This window comes from Brachyistius frenatus, unplaced genomic scaffold (genome assembly GCF_029030835.1).
Source record: "Brachyistius frenatus isolate BFR_SWC_R1_liver_20210118 unplaced genomic scaffold, ASM2903083v1 Contig_70, whole genome shotgun sequence".
Taxonomy (NCBI): Eukaryota; Metazoa; Chordata; class Actinopteri; family Embiotocidae; genus Brachyistius; species Brachyistius frenatus.
This window is the reverse complement of record NW_027210669.1, coordinates 1307959-1324597: the sequence shown is the minus strand read 5'-3', so window position 1 is coordinate 1324597 and position 16639 is coordinate 1307959. Positions and strand designations below refer to the sequence as shown.

The 16639-nt window shown below is 42.1% G+C and overlaps 2 protein-coding genes across 5 annotated transcripts in view; one reads left to right on the top strand and one right to left on the bottom strand.

Moving 5' to 3' along the window:
* Positions 1-4642, bottom strand: part of arap2 (ArfGAP with RhoGAP domain, ankyrin repeat and PH domain 2) — a 113259-nt gene extending 108617 nt beyond the window's left edge. For 2 of the 4 annotated variants that reach the window (XM_069707665.1, XM_069707668.1), the window contains exon 1: positions 2642-2710. The gene's annotated coding sequence lies outside the window, so the exon portion shown is untranslated. Of the gene's footprint in view, positions 1-793; positions 1423-2641; positions 2711-4551 lie in introns of those variants that run through there. The other 2 variants (XM_069707667.1, XM_069707666.1) reach the window with 2 other exon arrangements.
* A 233-nt stretch (positions 4643-4875) lies between these two features.
* On the top strand, positions 4876-15957 carry dthd1 (death domain containing 1). Its single transcript, XM_069707677.1, has 10 exons — positions 4876-5533; positions 5923-6424; positions 7126-7459; positions 8507-8686; positions 9222-9484; positions 9573-9728; positions 12188-12495; positions 13235-13488; positions 13575-13632; positions 14640-15957. Exons 1-10 carry the CDS (start codon positions 5140-5142, stop codon positions 14963-14965), a joined length of 2775 nt encoding a protein of 924 aa, XP_069563778.1. The 5' UTR covers positions 4876-5139; the 3' UTR covers positions 14966-15957.
* The last annotated feature ends 682 nt before the right edge of the window (positions 15958-16639 follow it).

The window sequence follows — 16639 nt, the reverse complement described above, 5'->3', positions numbered from 1 at the left end:
GGTTGAAATTTAAGGGTTGAACTTCACCTGTAAATTGAATCGGTTTGATGGCATCAATCGACTCCGGCTTCAGAAACATGATTTAATTTCAGGACCGATTTTGGGGAATGCTATTATTCACTTTCTTGCCGGAGTGAACCACTTTCGTGTCTGCATTGTAAAAATGAAGCTGTAGGAGATGAATCTCCCAGCTTAGCAAAAAGTAGGAGGAGAGCGCTGTAAAACAGGCAGAACTCGACCTCCGTAGCTCACTTTAACTAGAGATCCACCAACGTTCTGGGCAGATATCGGCCTGGCAAAATATCGCAAAAAAGATGCATGATGTAAATTAGGATTTGTTGTTTTCTGTTTTTTAACAGTTATTTATAATTATTGACTTCACAGTGAAGTTTATTATTTTAGTGCTCTAAACTCTAAAGCATCTTTGTCATTAGAATCAAAAGCGGTTGATAACCGCATTTGACGGATCATTTCAAAAGTTTTTATACATAGATATAAATTATTGAATATTTATAAAAGGAAAATCGTCCGATATATTGATATCAGATATTTTTATTCCCTGACATCAGCACCGACCCCAAACATCCAGCATTGGCCAAGTTCTAACTTCAACACATCTCATCACACACCTTCACTTTGCAAAACTTCTGTGAAACAGCAGGAAACAGCAACAGTTATGAGGAAATAGCATGACACAGTTTGGCCTCGTTTTTGGGACCTTACAGTATTTTTAAAATATATAAATATAAATATATATATATATATATTTCTTCTGGAAGACCAGCTGACAAACCTTTTCTTTTTGCAGCAGCAGCAGCACTTACCACCGGGGAGTTTAAACATCCAAGCTTTACATCGCAGCTTACTGCCGAGCAACACATCATAACCTCCTCACTTCCTTATGCTTCTCCACCAGCATATCTTCAAGCATTTATGAGCTGTGGGCCTCAACTGCTTTTCTCACTCTTTTACACACACACACACACACACACACACACACACACACACACACACACACACACACACACACACACACACACACACACACACACACACACACACTTGAAACTCACAGGAAGGTACATAAACATCCACTTCTTGTCCACTTCTCTGTTTAGCAGCAAACTGGCAGCACGTATGGGACCTGAAGTGTTACTTCTGCTTTCAAGTAAACGCAATCTTTTGGCATGTGTTCCTACACAAATATATAGTTCACAGAATTAACCAGAATAGAAACCCGCTTGTAGCCCGGATTTTTTTTATGAGCCCGACGGAACGTATACGATATGTCTTCCTCTCTGATACTTATTTGCATCCATTATTTTTTTTTTATTTCATAACAGACTTTCTCTTTTTTTATTAACTTGCCAACACATCACACCTAAGCCGCCACACTGCTTTTGCATTCTTGGCAACACAGGACAAAATTACCCCTCCTCCTCCTCCTCTTCCTCCTCTTCCTGTACCACACATGACTCTATTAAGTCGTCATCATAGAAAAAGTCTATCAGGCCTATCAGAGCAGCCCCAGCTGAGGTTTGCAGTTTTAACAGGCAGGGACCTGTATTGGCTCGGGGCCAGCGCAGGCACACACCAAAGCTTGCCAGCCACATTTGACCTGGCCTGCTGCACATCTCTGACTCTCAACACACCCACACACACACCCACACACACACACACACACACACACACACACACACACACACACACACACACACAAAACTGCACACTTTAAAGCACACGGCAAACATTATTAAAGGCTGTATATAGGAGTTTTGATCCACAGCTTCTGCCTGGTGTGGGAACCCACAGAGTGTGCAGATCAATAGCGGATAGCAAAAGGAGAACTTCAATAGGTAAACAGCTTGCACATGCTACAACGGGCATGGGGACATATGAAACTGTGCGTGCGCGTGCGTGTGCGTGGGGTGTGGGTGTGTGGTTGGGTGGGTGTGTGGTTGGGTGGGTGTGTCGCCACCTTCTTCCAGCACTGCAAAGGATGGTTGTAAAGGAGAGGCAGTGAGTCAGAACATGCCCGCCCAACACAAACCTACCTCATACTTCTGAACATGCCTCAGCTTTGAACAAAGTCCACATTATTTGCCCTTCCTGGTTTGAGGAAGAAAACAACATGTATTTATTTTTGACAATTTGTATTGTAACTCTTGTCAACTTTAGGCGGTCTTTTGACGATTCGGGAACATATTTGTAGAAGAAAGTCATTTCAAAACGTTTGCTGAAGTACTCGTTTGGTGTAACGCGTCCTCGGTTGCACGAGCAGGACTCTTGTTTGCATTGACAGGAGCAACACAAGCACGTGAGACAGATATGCTCATTTCCACTTTGAGGAAAGGTCCAACACCGGGACCGACATCATGGTCCAACACCGGGACCGACATCATGGTCCAACACCGGGACCGACATCATGTTCGGCACTGGTGTGCCACAGTTGCACTTAATTACCGGCACGTGATATAAATCGCTACAAGCACGTTCAGCTCTGACAAACAGCTTATTTACCTTGTTTATTTCAGTCTCGCGCCCACTTTAGTTGCCACACAGGCGCCACACTTGTTGTTGACGTGTCCAGGGGTGTGTGGAGGAGGGGAGGGGGGGCGGGGGGGTGTTTGTAAAAGCTTACCTGCAGGTCAGAGGGTGTCGGGAACCTCAGGTGTGATCCGCGCACCTTCGCGCACTCGCCGTGACCACTTGTCTGTTCCTTTAGCGCCGCGTCGACTTTCTCTTCGCCGCCTTTCAACGCGCTCGGCTGTCTCCGTCGTTGAGCCGAAGTCCACGCCCCCTTCCACGAGCTGACGGGCAGCGGTCCGTCAGCTTCCCCTCCATCCGCTGTGTCCGTGAAGGCTGCGAGGCTGAACCTGGACAGACAGACAGACAGACAGACTGACTGACTGACTGACAGTGTGCTGACGGGGAAGTCACTCTGAGCTGAGACAATATGAACAAAGTGTGGGTGCATGTGGCTGAGCTGCAGAGTGGAGGAGGCAGTTTGGGATGTTTTGCTGGGAACACTCAACGTGTCCCAGCTTGATCCTGCAGCCCCGGGACACACATCCAATGCAGGCAGGAATGCAGCTGGCGCAACAGTTTGAAAAAACACTTTTGTAGTATTATTCATTTTCAAGATTAGTTTTCACTAAACATACAAAGCGTATTGTTCTATGACAGGTGATATACTATAGAACAACAACAAATACTGCCTATAACAATAATAGTATTGATACTTCTAATCCTAACACAACTCCTCTTAATACTATCACAATTTATTATAATAATTATAAGAATAATATTATATTATTACTGTTATAATTATATAAAATCATTGTTAACTTTGTTGTCATAAATATTTACATGTTTTTTCTGTTTTTAATAAGACTATTTAAAATAGCAGGTTTCTTAATATAGGAACTCAAATCATGATTGTAATAATTATATAATATTGTTGCTGATTTCAGTCGATTATTTGTTAATATTTCAAAAATATTTGAAATATATATGTATATATATATATATATATAGGTTAAATAAGACAATATCTTCAGGACAATACATCCGATAGCCTAAATCAAAATGTTTTTACAGCAGTTCTACCCTGCTATCAATACTATAAAAACTTCATTCGACATTTTTTTTCAACATTTTTAAAAATGTATTTCCCCACTGTGTACTTCTTGCCTAACAGATGGACATTGTTAGTGTTTATATAGTTCTTTAATAAAAAAAAAATTTAAAAAACATAATTGGAGATAGTGAGCAGAATCAGCCACATGATGGCGACAAAGTGCTGCAGAACTGTGACTCTACTCACAAAGATAGGAAAAGCACTGGTTTAAATAATAAAATGATGGATGGCTGACTTCCATGAAGCTGCTGGGGGGAGGGAGGGAGTGCTGTTGTACAAGCTGACTCACTGACACACTGTCATGACTTCCTGGGAACACCTGAGTGGAATAGCATTAACGGGACACTTTTTACCTGCATTACTTCCGTTATTCAACAAGTACATCTACTCAAACACTGCACCGAAGTATTTCGAGGTTCTTATATTCACTTTAAATGTTCTACTCCTTCACATCTCAGAGGGAAACTTCTGACTTCATAAAACTAAATAAAACTTTGTCAGCGCCAATCGTTACTTTTCAGATTAATACAGAACATTGAAATCATTTGATTAGTTTATGAAATGCAATGCAGTGTGTAAAGCACTTAAAATGGACTATTAATCAACAAATGACTGCATTATTCAGTAGTATACAAGAATACAACAGGTATTAATAAGACAGCACCATGAGAGGATTTTTTTTTTCCTGCATAATAATGTAGTTATGTAGCATTTTCATTTATTTATTTTTTTAAATTGTAAATTTTTAGACTTTAGTATTTCTACTTTTAGTTCTGGATGCTTCGTTCACCACAGATGTGTGAGGACTTTCACACAAATATCATAGGAAACCCACAAACCTGCGCCACACAACCCATGTTGGTGTTGTTGCACGCTCTGTTTCAATAAAATGGGTCAAAGTTTATATTTACCTCAACATGCACATGCCCAGTGTTTCGAGAATAAAAAAAATACCATGCAATCTTCATCATTGAATGACTCCAAGCAGTTTTTTTGTGTGTTTTTTTTAATGATTTACAGGCTTGTAAAGTTGAAGAGCTGACATCTTTTACCGTCTGGACATAGAAGCAGTAAAATGAGTGACAGAAGAAAAGAAGATGTCTGGAGGGCAGCGCTTCGTCTTCCTGTGAATCTTCTGCTCAGTGGCTCCTCTTTTGTTCCGCTCTGCCACGCCCCCAGAGGTCGCCTTGGCAACATGTTTTACTGCTGGCAGCCTTATAAATACAGCATTGGCTCTTGTAAACTTGGATAGCAGTACACAGAAACAGTCAATGCCAAGGACACAGTGAACTAGGGGTGGCTTCGGCTTCAAATCTAAAAGGAGGTACACAGGGAATGCAATGTTTTTGTTTTTTTATCGACGTTTGATATTATTCACCAAAATTTTGTGAAAGGAACAAATTGCTTTTGCCATGTGCAAGATGGACTGAAAGAGGGCCAGAAAACAGGACCGATTAGATTCTTTTGAATCTCATCTTTCATGCATTTTTCAGCTCAGCATGGATACGAATGTGCATCCGAAGAAACAGAAGGATGAAGTAAAGCCTCCTTGGAGTGAGGACAGTCTCCTCATTACGTTGACTGAAACTGTTCAGGGGCTCGAAGGTGTCAAATGCTGCAGAGATCATCATCGTGAAAGAGAGGCTGGGAGGAGTGAAGGAACGATGTTCAGTCCAGCAGAAGAGGAGGAGGAGGATGAAAGAAGAGGAAGGAGAGTCGATGAAGAGCAGGAGGAGAAAGAGTGCAAGCAGAAAGCTCTGGAAGTGCTGAGGGAGCTGAGTGTTTTTCATTCATGCAGACTTGCAGCTTGGAGAGAAGCCCTCAGAAAATGTGCCTTCATGCTCAACAAGTCTCCACCAGAGGGCAGTGATCAGCAGCATCCATCCACAACAGGCATGTGGGTTTATCTGAGTGGTGCATGTGATCCTCAGAACCTAAAAAAAAAAAAAAAAAAAAAATTAACAGGAAAGGCGAAATGTGTTTTTTTTTTTTTTTTTTAATGCAGGTGAAACAGTTAAAGTTAAACAGTTAAGGTATTAATGTATGCACTATTTAATAGTTATTAAATCAGCTCACTTTAAGAAATAAAGGCATGTCAAGTGTTTATGGAAGTTTGAAGAATAAAAATAGTTGATATTTGAGCATTAAAAAAAAATGACTCTCCTAAAAGCAGCTGACGAGTGAGGTCAAATAAAACTGCTTCAGGGAAAGAAAAGCTGCTTGTCACATGCAATTTGTAGTTTTATTGTTGTAAAATGTTCTAAATGTCTGTTTTGTTTCAGATGTTACAGGATGTAAAGTTCGGCCCTGTTCAGACTCCTTCAGTGACACTTTTCTGAGCGTTGGAGACGACATAGAGAACATCCTGGAAAAACTGAGCACAATCTTGACCAAGCTGGACGCGGAAGATCTCCAATTATCTTATTATTATGAGGCTCCAACTGTGGGCGCAGCATTTCAGGAACCAAGAGAGACCTCGGTGCAACCTGAAGATGTGAACAACCACCTGAACTCCCACGCTGGACTCGAGTCTGATTCTGGGTACAAAGAGGAGGTTGAGGACGGAGCTGATCGAAGACGTAGAGAACAAACACCAGACGCCAAGTTCAACACTTCTGATCGCAAAAATGTGGAAGAGACTGGAGAAGAATCACAAGCCAAAGGTCAAGTGAGTGAGAAACTCATTCACTGTCCGACTGATTTAATGGAGGAGACAGAAAGGGACCAGGAGAGGACACATGACAAGGGCAAAGAGGAGATAAAGAGTGAATGGATTACAGTTGGGTACGTCATCCTTTCGTAACACACAATGTCTCCTTTTGTTTCCCTTTAAGTAGCTCGGAGGTAGTTAAAATCTTTGTCCTAATTCACAGTCTGCCAGTATTTTACATTCTCTATCCGCTTTCTCTGTTTTTGTTGAAGATTCATAAAGTTTACAATCAGTGAACTGATCTTTATGTATTCATAGCTACTCAAGCATTATATTCATAAACATTTTCTGCGCAGGATGAGAAAGATCATTATTTTCCACTTCAATTAACCACGGATAAAGTTAGCTCATACTTTCTACGACTTGCTGACCACCTAAAAACTCCACACTTGTTTGGCATCTTGACCTCCACACAGCCGCCCATTTCATCCAGTTCACCGTCCAGTCAACGCCTGCGTTTGTGCAAAAAGCTAAGCAAATCATGAAAATTCAGATCAGAGGGAGAGGTTTAAGTCTGCGAAGAGCTGATATGGAAATGTGCGCGCTCCAGCATTTCAGGAAGTCTTACAATAGCTGCTTTGCTGCTCGAAATGTGTCGAAGATGATAATATTTAAAAAGAAAAAATGTGACTATTAATATTAAGTGCAAAGATAAACATGCATAATTGATGCAGGAAGCTTTATTTAGAAAAAGAGTTGTGGTCTCCACTCTCTCTTATTTCCTGCTGAAACTTTCAAATTTTGCACACACGCGTGTTTTTGAAATGACGTTTAGGCTGACAGGTCAGCTGCAGGAGGGCCGCCACGCCGATGTACCGGACGCATGTTTTATCAGAGCACCCGCGGGTGCAGCCGACGGCCTGAGGTGTGAGGTGGCCGACGACTTGAGCTGCCTGATGGTCACCGGCTCGGAGGAGCTGGTCAGCAGAGTGATCCGGGTCAAAGTTCAAGACGGGACCACCTTTCACTTCCCCGTAACTGTGGTTGTGCCTTTCCGTGCGCGGTATCGCGGCAGCTACAGGGATGTCACTGTGAAGGTAGTTGATGGGAAGAGGAGGGCGAGCTACATCACTCCTGTAACAACAGAGGGTGTGTACGGAGGGCAGAAGGTAAGGTGTTCTCTTACTTTGAAATAATCTCTAACTTTCCATAATGTCGATCATTCATTTATTTCACTCATTATATTTGTAGTTTAATTTGTGTTGAAATTCTTCTGATACATCATTTAATACCCAGTACAGATCTGGCCACAGAGGAGCTCTTTTAAAAATTCTATTATTCATAAAACGGGCTTTGAATGTGTGTTTGTATGCCTCCAATGAAGGCAGCTTTTTCCAAATAAAGATCTTCTATTTTCTTCTAATTTTCTCCGAGCTCAAGGGTGAAAATGAAGTTTCAGTTCAGAGATGCTGGAAACTGACAATTATAGATTTTGTTGGGTCTGCAAGCCGATTGAAGGAGGGAACATTTTAGAGAGAAAGACTGTGATTTCATGATGAATGTCTTTAAAAGATGTAGAGGTTGAATTTGTCTAAAAGGTTATTAATGAGTTATTTTGTCATTCAGCCATGTTCCATGACATTTGTACTGTATGTATATACTTTGTACTTTCTAAATAGTAATATCATCTACATTGTTGAAATAAATTCTGAAGAAAGTATATTGGTAGGTAATTGTATCGTCTGCATAGAAGTGTTTTCATGGGCAGAATGAAAACAGAAAAGATTCTAACATAGAGCCTTGTGGTACACCTTTTGTGAGTTCGCTATGATGTTGTCAGTGAATATATTACGGGTACGTTTCAATATCAACGTATTTGCAACCAGCTAAATATGTTAATTCATGTAATTTCATCACAATGATAGAAAACATAACCTGGTCTCCGTTACGTTTCCTACAAAACACATTAGCTGTTATATTTCAGTTTTATAAAGCGTAATCTGTTGGAGATGAGGTTATGAAAACAGCTGGCCAATGTTAAATCTTATTAATTGAAAAAAAAGAACACTATTAATACGAAAGAAGATCGCTGTAATTGTCCTTTATTTCGATCTAAGCCTGATTGAACATCAGGGTGAATATTGCTTTGTGTTAGAAACTGTTATATTTCTTAGTTTATAAATGTACAATTCACTCTTTGTTTCTGTCGTCTTCAGGGCTCATTTGCGGAGGTGAAGGTTTACTCTTTGGGTCTATTCGCAGTGGTTTCGTGTATAAAGAGAGAAAGTTACACCGTTCCCAGGAGGGGTTTGTCACTAAAACTCCCCATGGACCCTCGAATCTGTCTGAACTACCTGCCAGGATCCTTCACTGCACCTATAATGGCACAAAGCACGGTATGGAGATGACCATCTCTACCTATCTTTCTCCCACTTAGTTTGATGCAGCTGCAAGCGTAGGTTTACAAAGCTGAGGGCGGTTTGGGGTTGAGAGATGTGTAACACACCTTGAGATCGAGCCTTTGAAATAGAACCTGATTAAAATATTGAAATAAAAAAAGAGATAAAAACACAGACATGGTCATGAAAATTGTTTGGAACAGACAAGCAAAGGATGGAGAAACAGACCATTTCTGATTTACAGAGTTAAGTTTTTGCAGATGTCTTGCTGTGAGGTAAACAAATTAACAGCTACGGCCGATATTTGAATTTACTTCTGAGCCCAATCATTTGTGAACTAAATTCACCGCAGCAGTCTGTTGCTTGATCTTACGCAAAAACAAAAACAAAAAAACTCCCCCTCTGCACCGCCCTCTTTCATAAAAAACAAGAGGCTGTCGGCGAAACGAAAAACTATTTTCACATCACACAGCATCTCTGTCCAAACCGCTGCCTGAATCACGCAGAACAGACGTTTGCTCGTCCGCTTCAGATCCAACCGCTCGACGCCGTCCTTCTGGCCGCCGTCAAGTCCAGAAAGGACGTCTATCACTCGGTGGTGTCCACCAGCCCGCTGCTCGACCTCACCCACCCGACCTCGCAGCCCCTGAGGAGGCCGCTCACGGTCACGCTGCCGTGTCCCCCAAACCTGGAAAAAAAGAGGCGCACGAGGGGGGAACCCGAGAACCAAGACCTCCAAACAGGGCCCGTCAGCGCCTCTTCAGCTTGGGATCATTCAGTCACCAACAGAGTGAGGTGAGGTGGATCTATATATATATAGTGAATACAAAAATGGAACATTTCCTAAAAGAAGAGCAAGAGAGTTTCTTTTTGTCTGTGTCAGGATCCTGAGTGTCCCTGTGAAGTCCAAGGAGATGTCCAACGAGGCGCTGATTCTTCTGGGCTCGAGGGACAAACAGTGGAGCGTCCTGGACCAAGTGGCTGTCAGGAACCAGCAGAACGGACTGGTGTCCTTTGAGCTGACGGAGAACTGGGACAGGTTTGTAACGCCAGGTATTCTCTGTCTTTAACGTAACGACTGGTTGCAATTTTAAATAGTTGCAGAGAATTGTGAGCGAAGATGATAACGGATCAGAGGCGGACGTCCAAGACGGGTTCAACATCTGAAGGTCTGAGTCGGACCCCGTTTGGACGTCCGCAGCCTTTCTGGCTGTCATCTAAACATTAGCGAAGATGTTAAACGGACGTCTTTCGGACATGTCTGCTCTCGGTGGTTCTGTTTGAAATGTCCAACACAATGACGGGTTGTGAAAGGGAACGGGGGGGCCAAAATGAAATGCGCATGTCTGAAAAGATAAAGCGGGAAACAAAGGATTTTTCTTTTCTCAAAGTAAGACACTTCGAAGCCAGTTAGTAAATGTGTGTCAAACAGACAGTGGACAGACTGGTTTTGGAGCTTGGCTGGAGTGTGACAGGGTTTTTACTGCAGTCCTACAGCGAGCTCAGATATGCAGAACGTATTTAAGGCCCAAAAAAACACACAGTGCTTTGTAGACGATTGTTTGAAAGGCACATTCAGTTCTCAAGCGAACAAAGAGCCACTGGGGGGAGGTAAGAGCAAATGTAATATGGTTATCCAGTCCTGTTCGAAGCCTTGTTGCAGCGTTCAGGTGATTTGCAGGCAGCAAAAAGAGACTTGGGTCAAAATATTAAGACAGTTCGGTAGATTTGAAAGTATTTAAAAGTCTGGTTTTTTTGGTCAGAAAATCTCAGAACTGGAATAAAGCCAAGGCCGTTATGAATAATATGCAGACATCATTAGCATATAATGCATTTTATGCTGCTGTTAAGATTCCAAATCTTGATTTCAAGTGTCTCCACGACAGCATGACTCAGCGGATTTGTTGCTGTGCCGTCCAACCCGAACAGATCACAGCGCAAACTGTGCCGCGAGGCAGAAACACCCACAGCGGGACGACGCGCAGCGCGGACAAACCCAGGGTGAAACGTGTCGGCCGCGTCTCGTTCGTAGCGTCGACCGTGTCGGATCCAGCGCTGATTCGCCCAGTTTGTCCAACCAGCAGCAGAAAAATCGGAAAAACATATGTCATATTGTATTCAGCGTAGACTTAGAGTAGTCTTCTTCAAATGAGCTGCGATGTATAGTCTCAGACCACGTCTCCCTGGGCCTGCACCTTCCTGCTGAAGCTGACCAACCACTGCTGCTGATTCGAAGGGTTGTGTGTTTGCAGCTCTAATTACATGTAAAAATGGAAATAAACGTAATCACAAACCGTTGCAGTGAAATATACGTAATTATATTACAGTAACTATTGAAAATGTTGGTGATTATAAAGAAGTTATATCCAAATATGTTTTTCAGTAAAAGGCATATATGTCAAATCTAACATTGAGCTAAAATGCGATTACATTTTCACCCGTATTTGTGATTGGTTCTCTTGTTTGAATTTGCCTCTCGTCCGCCAATTAAATCAAAGTACACTGCTGACCACACCAAGACATCCCAACTGTAACTCAAGTTGTATTAAATAACTTGAATAAAGATCATTAAAAAGTAATCAAATGTAATGAGTTATTATTATTTTTGATGAAATAATTAAAATAGTTTTCGAACATTTCGAACAAGCTAACGAGTAATCAGTAACCTATTACATTTCAAAAGTAAAAGTTAATCATGACAATGATAAGAAGGAAATGAGTTCACCCACACTATGTAAAGTAAAAGTAAACTAAACTCCTGAAGTTAATGTGGCTCAATTAGCAACATGTTGCAAATTGCTTAAAAAAATTGCAAAACAAATTTGATGTCCTCACCTTGTTTAAACTGGAGACACAGAGAAGAAATGATCTCACCGCTGAAGGGACTGTTGTTCGTCCTCTGGGGTTTTTTTGGCTGTTGAGTTTCCTTTTCCTCTCATTGAGACATTCTCAGAGGCAACGGGATGAAAAAGAAAAGGAATTGCGCACCACGGCAAATAAACGCCAGATTTACGGGGGGGAGGTCAAAGCTTTTCTTCTTACATAAGAAGTTTAAGAAAGGCAGCATGGATAAAGGGGGAATGAATGCTTTACATTCCAGACTTTTCCATATCTATGTCATGAGAACACAGGAAACGTGTTGGAAACCACCAGAGAGGTAACTGAAAGGAGAAAATAAAAGCACCTCATTGCCTTTCTGTTCCAGTCACCTGCTTTAAAAAAATTAATTAAATCATAAGTATTAGATGTAGCTGTAATAAGGATGGATTCCTTTTATTTCCTTCCTGAGCTGTAATTCCTTCTTCTCTCTTATCTAAAATTGCTTAGTCTGGGGAATGATACATGGGCAGTAGGTTTTGTGAATTCCTAATTCTGTTTTAAGTATATTACTTTTGTATTCTGGCTTGCGATAACAGAGTCTTCGCCCCTGTTCAGCAATGATCTAATCTTTCCCCCGAGCTAAACTCCTTAAGTTTTCTGTGTGCGTCTCCCTCTCAGACTGCTCGTGGTTCGTCTGCTCTCCCCGCTGCAGCCCGGTCATCTCACCTCGCTGGCGGAGGAGCTGGAGGACTCGGTGTGCCGCCACACGGTCGCCGTCGTCCTCCAGCGCCGGCACGGCGAGCCTCACGGCGTCCTGGTGGCCGCCGTGCCCAGCAGAGACCTCGGCTGGGAGCTGAGCAGACTGCAGGCCGAAGGCCGCGGCGGCCTCGTGGAGACCTCCTCAGAGATCTCCATGCGCGAAGCAGATCAGCTTCTTCTACGTTTCACTGGCAACATCACCTCCACAGGCGGGGCGAGCACGAAAGGTAAAGGAAAAATGGCCACACGATGACACGAGGCTCTTCAGATTAAAAAATAAATAAACAAATTAACTGCATGAACAAAAGGTGACAAAATGTAAAAGAAAATGACTCATCGGAGGATCTCAACGTCTCTCTACACATTCCTCTTTAATGGCCTTTAAAAAGTCAATTTCATGCCTTTTGAAGTACTGCCACGATCAAACATGTTCACTTTTCGGTCACTTTTTGTACATGTAACACTCTTCGTCATAGTTACGGTTTGAATTAAAGGTGACATGATCGCAATTTGGTCAGTTTTAGGCACCAAAACTACGCGTTTAAGTTTCAGGGGGGAAAAAAAATCATGGTTTGGTTCAAATAAGTAACTTTACATAAATAAAGTTACGTTATTTAACGTAGGTTTCGTATGACACGGTATCCTCTAGTGGACTGATGGGTGTATTACAGCGCTGTGTGATTTCTGTCACGTTTTCTCTGATGTTGTAATTCCCACTTGATGTTTGTTCAGACTATCGTACGTTCACTCTATTTTTTATTTTTTTATTGACACCGTGCAGAAAGGCTCTAATGTTATTTTACATTTTAAAATGAGAAAAGCAACCTTTTAAAAACACCTCATTTAAAATCATTTAAACTAAAACAAAAACAAAAAACTAATTTTAGAAAATATGCTCAGCGATCACGTAAGAAAAGAAAACAGCGTCATTTAAGTTCCTCAGTTGTCATATTTGGTGTTTTGCAGTCGGCGCTCAGGACGACGAAAACGAAGCCTTGCACGAGCGCCTCACCTTTCACGGTCAGCGCAAGAATCAGCTCCTGCTGCGTCTCACTGAGGTGGACCCCTTCGGAAACCACAGCTCTCCTCACTACAAGGGCACGCTCCTGTTTTATAAGGTCACCAGAGGTCAGCTGGAGTGGCGAGGGGACAAAGCCGTCCCGAAGGACACTAAGCTCCTGGGAAATCCCGTCTGTAAGCTGTCCCTGACTTTACCCAAGGTGCCGAAGCTTTTACAGAGAATTCAATATCATACGTGACACCACAAGAACTGCGCATCGTTACAGATTTACTCGTTTCATTTCAGAAAGTGAGGAACATTATTCGGCCCTTTACAGCCAGGGTGAAGTTATGCGAGGAGACAGGTGGGTGATGCGTCTCTCATCTATCATTAATTCATTCGGTTCTGTTGTCTGTCTCTTCCCGTCCTTCTTGCTGCATTCGACCTTGTCTCTCAAAATTACTGCAGTTTCCACTGAGACATCCTAAAAATCCAACTTTATTTGACTGTACTGACATCTTGGATGTTTTTCATAGTTGTATATGAACCTCTGACGCCTATAGTTTCTGGTTACTTTGCACATTTTTCATACGAAGTAACCAGAAACTATAGCGGTCAGAGCTTTGGAACTTTTGGCTCCCCCTTCTGGCACCGAGTGTAATTACAGAAAACAGTGTAGTCATGTGCTCACAGGTTCCAATGCAGTCGACTCTGTTGCTGCTGTTCTGGCTGTAAATTGTTGATAAATTGTTTTGAGTGTCATATTCCCTGCAAAATGACTCGAGTCACTGTCAGAATTTGAATCCATTCGGTCCGATAAAGTTTGGAAAGTCTTCGAGGAGCTTCACGATTTAATTATTTTATCCCCAACTGAGTTAAAGGTGGTTACAAAAGTCCCGAAGTCCACGTACGCTGGCAGGTTGGGAGGTTTGATAGATAAAACAGCCAACTTTTTGCAATATGGATTTCTTCAGAGAAATCTTTTCCTGTCTCTAAACATGAACACTTTAGTTTGTTTTTGCATCTGTGGTGGTGAAAGCGTGACATTAACACTCTAGTGGACTTAAAGGTGTATTACATTGTTCTTGTGTATTTCATTTCTATGTAAAAGTTAACCACATATTCACCTCATCTGTCAATTACAAATTTTTCATAAAGCTTATTCAAGATCATAATTCAAAGTAAGCTGTAATTATACTTGAGTAAAAAAATGTTTGAAACTTGTTTTTTTTTGCTCCAGATACTTAAAAAAAAAACGAGTATTTTTAAACAATCTGCTGTTGAAGATATAAATGCATAATTTTTCAATGTAAAGGAAAATTCTTACCTGCAGCCTTCCTCTTCTTCCTCTTCCTCCTCCTCCTCCTCCAGATCCCCTGGCAGACTCTCTTCTTCTCTGGCTGTCCGGGGAGCTGTCGGAGGAGGAACTCGCTCTGCTGGTTCTCTCCCTGCGTCTCTGTCGCAGCACCGCTCAGCTGGTGAAGCTCCGGGCCGGGCACAGCCTGTCCTCCCGGGCCTTCCACGTCCTGGCCGTGTGGAGGAGGGGGCAGCCCGCCGTCCCACACCAACCCAAGGCCTCGCAGCTCGCTCACTGCTTGGCCAAGAGCGGGCGGCCGGATCTGGCCAGGGAGCTGCTGCTGCGACAGGCTGCGGCCACCAGGCAAAGCTCGCTGAAAGAAGGGAGATCAAAAAGTTGAATTCACGCTGGCTTTTCACTGCTGCTTTAAATCAGGGGCCAACTGCGTTCACGGGCAGTGCTTTGTTTCATCCACTAGAGGTCAGCATCAGACCTCCAGATTCAGTGCTGTCTTCTGGTCTCAAGTGTTGGTCAGTGGTTCACAACATTTTTGCTTGTAATCCATTAAACTCAAAGTATACCCTCAACCCATTATCAATCAATCAAAGAGGTGGTTATGAGACTAATTTTTAAAAGTCTAAACGAGAAATATAAACTAGCCATAAGAACACAATAAAAAATTGGAGGAAACATCTAGAATCTTTTTTTTTTATATATATATTGTTCATAAAAAAAAAAAAATTCTGCTCACAGACTCCATATATTAATGTTGTGACCCCTTGGAGGGCCCAGAACCCCAGGTTGGCAACCAGTGATATCTGTAATGTTTCTGTTTTGGCATTAAAGCAATGGAGTGAGACATTCAGACAATCAAAATAAAGTATTTAGGAAATATATACCTCAAATAATGGATTATGATGCAATAAAATCTCAACAACTCGACGAGAAACAAACACAGAGAATTAATTGCGACGACAATTTGACGCAGACTTAAATAATCGTAGTAATAATATATGTATATATTTTTAAAACCAAGTTAGTTATATTGTAGTTTTCTCTTGTGTGTTTAGTACTGTAAGTGTCGTCTCCAATTTGTCTTAAAGTCTGACAGAGCCTTCACTCTGTCACTTCATTTCGTAGTTTGTCTCCGCCGACAGGTGGGTGATTCAGCCGACCAGTCAGCCGTCTCTTCTCTCCGTGTAAACAAACACTGACACCGAGCTGTGACCTCTTTTCAGCTCCCTGACACCCAGTCATCTCTGAGACGTGACGGCGTACGTCGACGATAGCTGATTGCATAACGAACGTTCTCGTTTCTCAGCACAGCAGATATATTTCTGTCTTAGATACGGAGTTGGAACAAAAAACTTGGAAGATTTGTGTTTACTTTGAATATGTGCCATTAAATAATGATGACATAAATAAAAAAAATCCCGTCTGTGTGCAAATTCTTGAAATGATCCAGGGGGTTCGAGTGGCTGACAAAAACACCTGGTGATCCATTTAGTAGCTCCTCTGCTCTGTTATTTACCACCACATGAAGGTTTCTCAGTAATCGTGGAATCGACTGGTCACTAAATCTCAACCTTGAACAATATCGGTTCATAAAATGCCTTGGCAGGTGTGTGAAAACTTGAATTTCCTTCCCGCATGCAGTGAGCAACGGTCTCTTGGTAAACAAGCTTGAAGGATCGTGTCTTTGTCAGCCTTTCTGTTCAGGATGCTAAAGGTTTAAGCAGCTCTGCCCTCCCTCTGCTGATTGGGGGAAGTTTACAGAAGCTAATGTCACCACAGGTGATTACCAAACAAAATATTTCTTTAGTAGCATTAAAAAAGAAAATATGAAGTGCTAAACACTTCCAATTCAGTCTCAAGACACCGAACATAATAAAGTCCTTAGAACAAAACTGTACGACATTACAGAGAGGAAAACAACAATTCAACAATTTCCAGTGAAAGCTGGTAGGAACAACTCCCTTTTAATAGAAATGAACCTTCTAAGGAACCAGGCTCCGAGGTGGGCGGCCATCCGAGAGCAGAGAGAGAAAAGAGCAGCATAGAGAGACAGCAAACT

What these genes read in the sequence shown, in the direction of transcription:
- dthd1 (XM_069707677.1), top strand. Translation starts at nt 5,140, where the DNA reads ATGGATACGAATGTGCATCCGAAGAAACAGAAGGATGAAGTAAAGCCT. An exon ending in GCAGCATCCATCCACAACAG is followed by an intron (nt 5,534 to 5,922) that starts GCATGTGGGTTT and finishes GTTTTGTTTCAG; the next exon opens with ATGTTACAGGATGTAAAGTT. An exon ending in CTATAATGGCACAAAGCACG is followed by an intron (nt 8,687 to 9,221) that starts GTATGGAGATGA and finishes CGTCCGCTTCAG; the next exon opens with ATCCAACCGCTCGACGCCGT.